This window comes from Telopea speciosissima, chromosome 10 (genome assembly GCF_018873765.1).
Source record: "Telopea speciosissima isolate NSW1024214 ecotype Mountain lineage chromosome 10, Tspe_v1, whole genome shotgun sequence".
Classification (NCBI taxonomy): domain Eukaryota; kingdom Viridiplantae; phylum Streptophyta; class Magnoliopsida; order Proteales; family Proteaceae; genus Telopea; species Telopea speciosissima.
The window spans coordinates 55,888,009-55,899,265 of record NC_057925.1 but is presented as its reverse complement, the minus strand read 5'-3'; the positions used below and the strand labels follow the sequence as shown (position 1 = coordinate 55,899,265).

Sequence of the window (11,257 nt, the reverse complement as noted above, 5' to 3'; positions counted from 1 at the left end):
AGCAAATTAAAATAGCTGAATGTTTATTTAGCAACACACTAAAGGGACGGATTCACATTAATCTAGTTATTTTATTATGTTTTTTTTTCCCTTGATACAATGGTTAGGCCTCATTTTAAATAATTATGTTCCTTGATCACATGTATCATAACTTCTATTTTTTGATAAATAAAGAATTTTGTTCATGGAGTACAATCCAAAAATGATGCTTCAGTGAACCATAGAGCACATACTAGAATGCTAACACACTAAACAAATAAGGTACAGAAATTGTACACACCAGCCATACATTATTTTACTACCCAAACCAGAAGAGCAGCTAGTTCTGATAACTAAAGTTGATCCCTCAAAGTCCTTACTTAAGAAAGCCCAGAAAAACAGCCCTTTTGCTTTATTTACTGTCCTCTAAACTGGTTCTAACGTCCAGCAAAATTTGATCAATAGCATTCCAGGGTTCCAGCCACAACCCTTAAACAGCCACCTTTATTAAGTCTCCAAGAGGTTCAACCTCTTCTTCTCCAAGCCATAGAAAATATGATCACAAGGCTGAATAAAGTCTCACCGCATCTCCTCCACATAAGCCCAAGGCACAAGCGAGTGACAAACTGTTCTTTGTCATGCATTTGGGTCGCACAAGCAAGTGTAAACTGTTCTTCATCATGCACATACGTCGAACAAAAACAGAAGAGATGGTCTTTCCCTTACACAAAAAGTATCATAATAACATGAGGAAGAAAACTTACTGTAATGGGTCCCAAAGGGCATGAAAAGCTGACAAAATGATGCAATGCATACAGGAAAACCAATATCAGAACCAACGAGTGTACCACAAATCCATCTAGCAGGGTCATTCTCCACATGGAATTTCAATAGACAACCAAAGACACAGTAATTTATGCTGGTTTTTAAGAACATAGAATGATCAATTTAAAAAAATGATATCATTTCTATTCTGTTTGAACAGTGAATAAGGAAACAAATGGAGCCTCTCATAAATCACATTTTTATGTAATTCAAACACATCGTTAATGAAAATCATCACTCAGCTAAATGTATTTGTTAGCACTCAACAAGGAAGAATACACCTCTACAGCTCTACTCATTCTTCCAAGCATACAAAATCAGCGAGAAACCAAGCCCTTGTCTTTGGGAATCTTTGAATATCTGTGAGCAGGACAAAGGCAATATAGTAGGATCAGTGGTGGTATGAGTAAAACTAGCCCACAACTTCTCAGCAGAGAGACACGTCTGGAACATGAAAACTGCATTCCCAATTGCTGTTCCAAATAGCCAGTTATGAACATCCCAGAACACTTCCACGGGTAGCCCGTCCACCAAGATTGTCTGGTTGCCCCTGAACTTCCACATGAGGCGCTTCACCTGCATCACAGTCTTACTGCCTATGCGGATCAAAAGGGATGGCTCACTCAGGCCTCCAGTATCACACTCAATTGTGACATCGTGGATCTGTCCGTTGTCACAGAACTGAGCCCTGGTGCCATAGAACCTTTTCCCGCAAATGTGCTCTCTCTTGGCGATGAAGATGGCATTGGAAAGAACAGGAGCCGCGTTGGTCTTCTTGTATGCCTCTTTACTCAAATCCCCAAGAAGAAGAACCATCTCCCGATCGACAACCACAGCCACATAAAACCCCTCTAATGGCTCCGGTCCTGATCCAAATTTAGCAGAGGAGAGATCCCAATATATATCGATTCTACTCGATTCAGCCTCCAAGCTCTTGCACCCTTTTCTCTTGGAGAACAGCCATGGTTTTATATCGACTTTACAGAGGCAATGGTTCGTCGAGTCGTCGATCACAACACTAAGACCTTGACCCATCAGATTCTTGCTCCATGTGATAGTGATCAAGCAAGACCTTCCGCGCAATCTACCCTGATAAACGCAAGTAACTAGATTCTGAGCAGCTTTACTGGTACTTGAAGATGAATCCGCCACTTGAACTCCATTCTCACCGAAACAGGAAGGGAAATCCCTCATCCTGAGACCAGGAACAACCACTCCCAATTTTCTTTTCGCTCCTTCCGTAATTTTATCAGCTAACTATCACAATCTGATCTTTCTTTGGCAGCAGAGATTGAACCCAAACGAAACTAGACTCGGAAGAAACGAAAAAAATAATGCAAAAGGAAAAAGATCTCCTACCTCAGTCAAATAACTAGGAACTCAAGAACCCATCTCCCTGAATGCTTCGAGAACTGATTCTCAAGGTTCTAAATAATCTGGGTTTCAGATTACTGGAGGACCCTCCTTCACAGAACAAGACATCAACGGCACTCGCTCAGGGAAACGACAAGACCCCCGCCCCAAAATTAGAGACAAATTTGGGGAATGTGACCGTAAAAAGGATTTGGAGAAGCAGACAAACATGAGACTTAGACTTGCCTCACTCTCAATATCTCACAATCTCTCCTAAAACCCATCTCTTAAATAATCAAGAAAAATAGATAGGCAGACAAATAGTACTCAAATCATCTATAGGAAAGTATGAAGAGATGCCAAGAGTCCCAGGCGGAGAAAACAGAAACTGTATATTGCTGAAAAGGCTGCTTAAACGACCAAACACTATACAGAAAAGGGAAAAGAAAAAAAGCTCTCTGCACTCACATCATATAAATCAGAGACCTTTCCTTTACCTGAAAGTCAAAAAACAAAAAAAAAAAAACCAAAAAAAAGAAGAAGCTATGATGCCAACTTTCACCATGAGACTACTCCATCAAACCAGATTCTCTTGGAAGATTGTAACAGACAAAGAGAGTTTTTTAGAGAATCGAAACCTCTCCTCTTTCCATGAAAAAATTACTACCAATTAACAATAACGTATTAAATACTTATGGGGTTTATTTGTATTTAATTATAGTTTAAGAAGAGTTTTAGGTGCCAGTTTCAGACTTTTTCAGTAGCCGTCCGTCAGCCATGTCAAATGGTTAATGGAAGCACGAGGTTTCATTTATTGGGAAAGATACCGACCACTCCAGAGCCCTTCTTCCCCATTATAAACCCACAACTCCCACCTCATGTACCTTGACGACCAACCTTTTCCTGTTACGCAAAACAACAAACAAATTGTGCTCACTGGGTAAGTGTGTGGAATTCTTTTTGTATGGAATAATTTAATTACGATGTACATGTAATATAATAGGAGTATCTTCTAGGATTGTATTTGTTTGTGGATTTGACCCTAAAGGCGTAACGGTAGTTGGGAAACCAGCGAAGTTTTAATTGTTAATTCATGATTGTTTATTATCTAAGTTATATATGACATAAAGCCTAAGATGGTTTTTTTTGTTCATATTTTTATCCAGCCAAGACAATCAAAGATTTTTCACCACAATATATAAGAAACCTTAAAAACCCTAATTCATACAATTATCAATTTACCTAATACATATAATTGTCTCAATATCAAATTCAATTATAAATATAGATCCAATAATAATTATGCGAACATGCATAATACAAGACCCAACTCCTAACACGCACATGTATCAATCCTACGTCTGAATTTTTTCATGGTTGCAATTGGGATAATTGAACGGATGGATATAAAGATGAATTCAGTAACATTGGCTTTGAGTCGAAGGTCTTTTTCTTTTTGTTAGTAGTAGAAGGTCCATTTGACCTTCCTTTTCTTGCAACTGATCTCTTGGTAGCAAGGTTTTTAAGTGCTAATCTACATACACTTTGTGATTACTTACTTCTCTTTTGTGACTTTATTTAGCTTTCTTTCTTTTTTATGGTAAAAGTAAATTTTATTTAGATAGAAAACATGTGTTACACAAGATTTCAAAAAAAAATCTAGGTTTAGAAACCAATGAGTGGAATATGGTTCAGTCTTACATGTCATAGACGAGATCTTCCAAGTTAGGGAATGGACACAACCACTAATATCTCTATAAACGAAGCTGAAAGTCCAGCTAACAAAACAAAAAGATATATTAAACATATCCTTCATACTTGATAAATTCACTGTGGGCATTGGAGTGTCGGGCTTGACAATCTAGGCCGTCACATTTGTTTCATTAGGATTTTTGTCATCTTTCTTTTTTTGTCATGATAGATAAGAACTAAATTCACCGAAAACTTACCAATCAGAATCACAGGCTATACTTAAGCCACATTTGCTTCACTAGGATTGTAACCGCTGACCACAAATGGTAACTGATGAGCACTAAAAGTAGATGTTTATGGAGCACTAGGTGTAGACTTTGAAGGAGCAAATAATGTAAACGTTGGTGGAGCTTTAGATACCATAACCGACGAGATATAAGAAGATTGATTGCCACTAGGAGATATTTAACCGTTGCCTAATTGAACAGATTGATGGGCATTGATAGATGTAACCCCCTGTTGTTGTCCTGAAACTGTTGAATCTGGATAAATGTGCTGGCCAATAATGGCAGACTCAGGAACACTACCATTAAAGCCCAATGGCTTGTCACCAGGTGGATGTGTGCTTTGTGGAATAGTGTCCAAATATCTGGTACAATTCCGGTCTTCGACAGTCGGGCCTAGTGGCAATGGCATCCTAGTTGAACCCATAACTATGGTGGAAGAATGTATCGTATAGATTTTTGAATCCTCAAGAAGTAAAAACACGGCTAGCTCTACGCTTCTTTGATTAGGATGACAACATGGAGTTGCATCTATCAATGTTCATCAGTCCGTTCAATTAGGCAGTAGTTACACATCTCCTAATGGTAATCAATCTCCTTATCTCTTGTTGGTTACGATATCTAACGCTCCACCAATGTCTACATTTTATGCTCCTTCAAAGTCTACACTTAGTGATCCACAAACGTCTACTTTAGTGCTTATCAATTACCATTTGTGGTCAACGGTTACAATCCCAATGAAGCAAATGTGGCTTTATGTATAGCCCGTGATTCCGATTGGTTGATCTTCGGTGAATTTAGTTTTTATCTATCATGGTAAGAAAAGAAAAGGTGGCAAAAAATCCAATAAAACAAATGTGTCGATCCAGATTGTCAAGCCCGACGCTCCAATACCCACAGTGGCTCTACCAAGTGTGAAGAATAATATGTTTAATATATCTTCTAGTTTTCTTAGCTGAACTTCCAGATTCGTTTCTAGGGATATTAATGGTTGTGTCCATTCCCTAACCCAGAAGTTCTGGTCAATGACATGTAAAACAGGGCCAAATTCCACTCATTGATTCCTAAACCTAGATGTTTTTGAAACCTTGTATAACACACATCTTTCTATATAAAAAAATACATAAACTTTGTGATTATTTACTTCTCTCTTGTTACTTTATTCAGCTTATGAGTTCAAAATATATATGTGAATTGCAATATTGCTACAACCGCACCATTGGATTGACTTTCTAGTGAATCAAATGGCAAAACCTTCATTTATTGCCTAACTAGTCAATTTTCTTCCCCTATACATATAGATCTCTTTATTTCTCTCTCATTATTTTCACTTCTTTAAGCAGCCAGCCCATCATGGTGATGTGGTGGTGAGTGGTGACAACACCAAAGGGCTTCTTAAGCTTTGCCCAATGCCGTAACGCACGTAAGACATTTGTGATATTGCTCCTAAGAAAAAAAGAGAGAGAGATGAGTGAGGGTCTACGCAGAGCTATGTCTTCCATGGCGTGGTTAACTTTAAAGGGGACCAAATTATGAAAAAGAGAGCTCTTTTTCCTTCCTTCATGGGCACTTGTTAGTTTTCTTCCCCCTTAATTTATTACACAAAAACTAAAGATTTTGATTTTCACATATTCTTCTACTTCTCTATACCTTACGTATCCCTTACTATTGTCAAGTAGTTTTCACATTTATAATCCCATGATCCCATGGTCTCTTCTCCCTCTCTTTCTCTCTCTGTCGTTACTTCCTCTGTTTCTCTCTCTCTCTCTCTCTCTCTCTCTCTCTGTCTCACTTGTCTCTGTAGAGTATCCAATAAAGCTAATAATGGTCAATACGAATGTAGGAGAAGGGTATCTATCCAGATTGATTCCAGGGACAGTTCGTACAAGCAACTTCATCTGCTTAGACTTCTCCAATTTTTTTTACTTTAACATTACCATCCATCAAGATCAAAGGTCTCTGCAACTTGGGTGATGGAGAAAGAACTGTCTTTTTAAACCATAAATGCCTTGAAAACTACTTATTTGGAATCAAAATTGTTTTTAACTTTTTTTTTTTAAACTAAAATTCTGTTGTTTGAAATTTCATAAACAAATAATCTACTGTCACATTAGCTTTAGAGAAATTTTAAGTATCCTTGTTTTGTTTTGCCTTATTTGTTGGGTGGGAGTCCTTTCTTTTTAGTCTTTTCTAAGACAGACAAAGAAAGAGTCATTGTGCCCCACTCACGTGTCACATGTTAGATTAAAACATTTCATAGTTTGCACTCATTAGAGTAGTCTTCATCTAAACTTCGGATCAGACTTAGAGAGGACCGGGCCGGCCGGACCCGACCAAATCGGACCAGACTAGATCAATAAACTTTTTTTTATTTGTGGTTGTGGGGGTGGGTTGAATTGACAAGAAACTTATTCACTACCAAAGACTTCTTCTTTCAGACTGAGTTTCCCTCCATCGATCCCATTCATCGAAGGGCGAGAGAGGGCAGGAATGGGTATCGGGAGGGTATTTTGGAACATACTAAAACCCTAAGAGGAGTTTGTGAACCCTAGGATGGCAGATGAACCGTCCTTTATGGGTGGAGGAAAACTTTGTTCTTTTCTTTTCTGGGAAAATGTGGACATTATAGTTTATTTTGCACATCCAAAATCTCTGATTTAAAACTTGGATCGGAATATTTTGCTTAAAACAGATTCTTTCTAAACGAAAGTTATGTTTGGTATGCATTCTAGGTTGATTTTACATTCTCGGATGATAAAAATAGTTGTTTTTATCATCCAAGAATGTGAAATCAACCTAGAATGTGTTCTAAGAATGCATACCAAATACATCCTAAGGTTGTACTTGGTCTGCATTCTGAGAATGCTTCATCGATCTAGAATGCATTCTAAAGCGACGAAAATAAACAACAATTTTGTCTAAATGGACTTTCGGCATGTTCCACAAAGAGACTTGTTCTTGCCCCCCATTGTAAGAATTTAGAATGAGTCTGCATACCTAATCAATTTTTTGTCATTTCGGAATGCATACTAAACATAGCCTAAGTCTGACTAATTTGAATTAAAATCAATGGAGACCGATCCATACTCAAGTCTCGAAATCATCTAAATTGTCTACTTATTAAATTTTATGTCATTGTTTGATTTTTAAGGTGGTAGGGTTCATCTTATTTTGCATTATTTGTCTTATATTTTCTAAACTTGTAGAATTAGTCAATGTTTATCTCAACAAAATTCTCAATAGAATGACTCAGTGCTTTAATCTCAACAAAATACTCAACCTTTGATTTAAAACTTGACCAGTAGGAGAAGATGGGACCTACCTCTATGTAAGACTAAGGTCCCATTTCATGGTTCTAAGTATCGGTATTGCGGGTGATACGTATTGATTTTGTTAGTCACCGATATTATATCGATAGCACGGTACGGACAAGAGGTAAAATGGTTAGAAAACTCATTTTTTAAGAAATTTCAAGAATAATTTTATCTGATACAATCAATCCAGGCGATACTATATCGGTATCATATCAATTTTGCATGTTGTCGATAACCGTTTCGATACAGGGAACTAAAACCATGTCCCACTTGACCTATCAAAGGGTCAATTGTTGAGGACGGATGGAGAATTATTCTAACCTCATAGGTGCATGACCAAGGCGTTATAAGTTGTAACGTGTAAGTTACTCTCTTCCATTCCCGTTCTTTATTTGACACTTTGACTAAATGGTCTCACATTCTAGAAGTCAATGAACAACCTGGCGCGTTTGGGTTAAATGGGTGAACCGCTTTACCTTTGTAGGGTTTTGTTTTTTGAGCTCGTTGTCTACATAGTGCATACACAGAAGGTTGTTTATTAACTTAATCTTTATATTTAGGGAAAAATAATTAACGGGTCGTGTGGTTCTTGCTCTTAGACACAAGATCACGTGAAATTATCACTCAACCTTTAGTAAAATAACATATCTCATTTTGGTAGATCACCTGATCCCTTTGTGTGCACTCTCATTCTGATAGATGGTCAGATCCCTCTGTGATACACGATTAGACAACGATCTCTTGCCCTTCTATTTATCTTAGCACCTACCTCAAAAAAAATAAAATTATAACCAACCGGGTTAAGTCATGGACACCTGTCAGTCTGTCAAAATATCCAACTTAATCTTGAAGAGAATAATGGAATTTAATGGGTCGTTATCAGACATAAACAATGTATTGTGTGATAAATGAAAATCTGATTTGTTTACCCCAAAAAAAACAATGAAATCTGATTTGTCTTATTCATTGATCTTATTCTTCTTGATAAAGACAAACAAAAGGGTGTAAAAGAATATTTGCATTTAATTTAAATTAATGTCGTTACCATCAAGAATTTGGAAGATTATAATCCCACCATTGGAGGTTATAGTTGTACTATAGGATATTAGATGTCTTCTATCATCCTTTTAATTCTTTTTCTTTTTCTTTTTCTTTTTCTTTTTTTTTTTTTTTTTTTTGGGTATTTCAAGAGTTACAAATTATGTAGCAGATACTCTAGCTAGGAAGGCGTTGTCCATCATGTGTAGGATAGAATGACCGCATTCTATTCCTTGGCTCTCAAGAGTTTGTACATCTGAAGCTTTAGGTAGTACACATAGTCATCCTATTCAATAAATTCCCTCTAAACCAAAAAAAAAATATTATAATCCCACCTTGGTTCAAATTAAATAGATAAAATATACATATGACCCTTGAAGGATGATCGTGATCTAATTTTAGCCTAGTTGAATGGTGATCTCTCTCTCTCTCTCTCTCTCTCTCTCTCCCTTTTTGAGGAAAATGGACTTAACCAAACTGTTACAAGGGCTGTTCTGGTTCAATCTTGGTCAATCCAGTTTCTGCTTCAAAAAAATCCAAGAATAAGAAAAATGGGTTATGATTTTGTTGGCTAATCTAAGCTAGAAATTAATCAATTTTCACTAATTTTTATTAAAAAAAAATAAAGGGTTTTTCTTGAAAAGGGCACTGACCATATATACATACAAAGACTGTATAGAGACATATAAAAGTCATATTGTTGAGTCAAAATACCAAAAAGTGAAGAAAAAGATTTAAGGTAATGAGGGGAAGTAGCTTTTTTCTTGAACCCTTTTGCCATGTTGTGTTAGTGTTGTAGTTGCCAACCCTAATGAGTAACTATCATTCATTCTTAAGAATGAATTTATTTCTTTCCTCTTCTAAAGCCAAAGCCCAAGATGATATCTGGCTTTTTCTTCTTAGAACAACTTCCTCTCTTTTATTCTTCTTCTCACAACACAACCCCCCATGCACTAATGGTCCCAAGTAGTTGTGGGTTGCATGACCCACACCAGCCCACGCTTGTATGGACATTTCATGTGCAAACCATTTTATATTTTGGAGAAATATAATATACTATTAAGCACTCTTAAGATTCATGCATTAATTCCTAATCCAATTTTTTGGTTCCTTTGGATTCAAACAAACCCATTTAATAGGGAAATCTATTATCACAAGAATGAGGTTTTGATTTGACATAAGTGAAAAGGCTGGTTGGTTGAGTGTATTATTAACATAAATAGTCATCATTGATAGAATATTAGGGTTAGGAGTAACATGATAAAAAAGGTGAGAGCATTACAATTACATGTGAGAGATTTTTAAGGAGAAAGATTAGAGATGGACCCTCTCAAAGGCACTTTCTATTAGAATTGACACTTTCTATCTATATATATCCATGATACATTGATCAATTCATATATTTTTGGTTAGGTCTTGGTTCCATAAATTACTAACATATAGGGCCTGTCTTAGCTTTTGCCTCAATAGCTGACATTCTTGGTCTTTGGTTATCAAAAGTGTTTTTTCTGGACCCTCTGTCTCTCTCTCTCTCTCATTTTTTGGTATTACTTTCTTTTTAAAAGAATTTTTAAAAAATGAAAAATATTTGAAGACCATATGTAGTCTCTCATTTTATTTGTTTGCTTGTTTCAAGCTTTCTGAAAATGGAAGAAAATAAATGAATTTCTAAAATATAATGCCCATATAATACCTCTAAAATAATCTCTTCATCACATATTCACAGTCAAATGGTACATGATTAAAATAAATTGCAAAAAAAAAAAAAGTGTAAGAAAAATATGTGGAAATGATTTTCAATGATACAAAGACCTTATAATCTTCATGTTTTTGGAACAATTTTTGTATCTTTTCTCTTCTTTTTTTTTTTTTTTTTTTCCTTTTTAATGTTCTTATTGTTTCCAACTCCTTTTCGCTTCCTTTTAATTGTATTGAAAAGAAGGAATTAATCGTGTTACGGGTCCCATCAAAACGATATTGCGTGTATCAGTTTATGGTAATGATGGGATTAATACAATCAATTTAATCCCTAATAAGTGAGCAAGGCAAGACAAGGCATGTGGAATGTTTGAGGAAAAGCTTTTTGACATGATGTTAAGCCTTTTTTGCAAACTAATAGTAAATATTATAAACCCTTCTTTATTATTACTTTTAAATAAAACAATCCCTTTGTTATAGGCAAAAGATCACCTAATAATTGACTTCATTTTTGTGGTCCTTATTGTCCTATACTACACAAATTAGATGAATACTAATTCACTATGCCTTTATTTCATTTTAGTAACATTCCCAAGTGTTAGAAAACTATTTCACCAACTTTCTATTGAATCGATATGTCTTAAGACATTGATGAGTAATCTTATGAAAAACAATCACCCATTTCATAGGTCAAATTTCAACTTAGATCAAGCAATACTATATCCGAAATTATACCCAAAATTATGAAAATATATATATATATAAAGATACCATTAAATTCCATTATTACATATAAGAAGTTGGTGGTATTTTTATACTTTAATATAACATTGAATCATGCTCAAATGTAAGTTATATATTTTTATGCGAAAATTTTTCCTTCACCATAGATGGAGGGTCATAATTACTCTACCCCTTACAAGACAATCCCACCTGACAGCCAAGAAAAGGATTGGTGAAGAGATTCGATTCTATTTTGATTGTACGAAATTGATGGATGAGATGGGTGTATGAATCTCTATACCATGGACTCACTTGTATATATACGACGATGAACTACCATGTAACATCTTT

General features: G+C 35.8%; 1 protein-coding gene across 1 annotated transcript; it reads right to left on the bottom strand.

The window, feature by feature from the left end:
- Positions 1-94: 94 nt before the first annotated feature.
- Positions 95-2,362, bottom strand: LOC122642442. The gene has a single exon (XM_043835916.1). It carries the CDS (start codon positions 1,996-1,998, stop codon positions 1,096-1,098), a length of 903 nt encoding a protein of 300 aa, XP_043691851.1. The 5' UTR covers positions 1,999-2,362; the 3' UTR covers positions 95-1,095.
- Between the last annotated feature and the right edge of the window lie 8,895 nt (positions 2,363-11,257).

Coding starts and splice junctions, on each gene's coding strand:
- LOC122642442 (XM_043835916.1), bottom strand. CDS start 1,998: ATGAGGGATTTCCCTTCCTGTTTCGGTGAGAATGGAGTTCAAGTGGCG.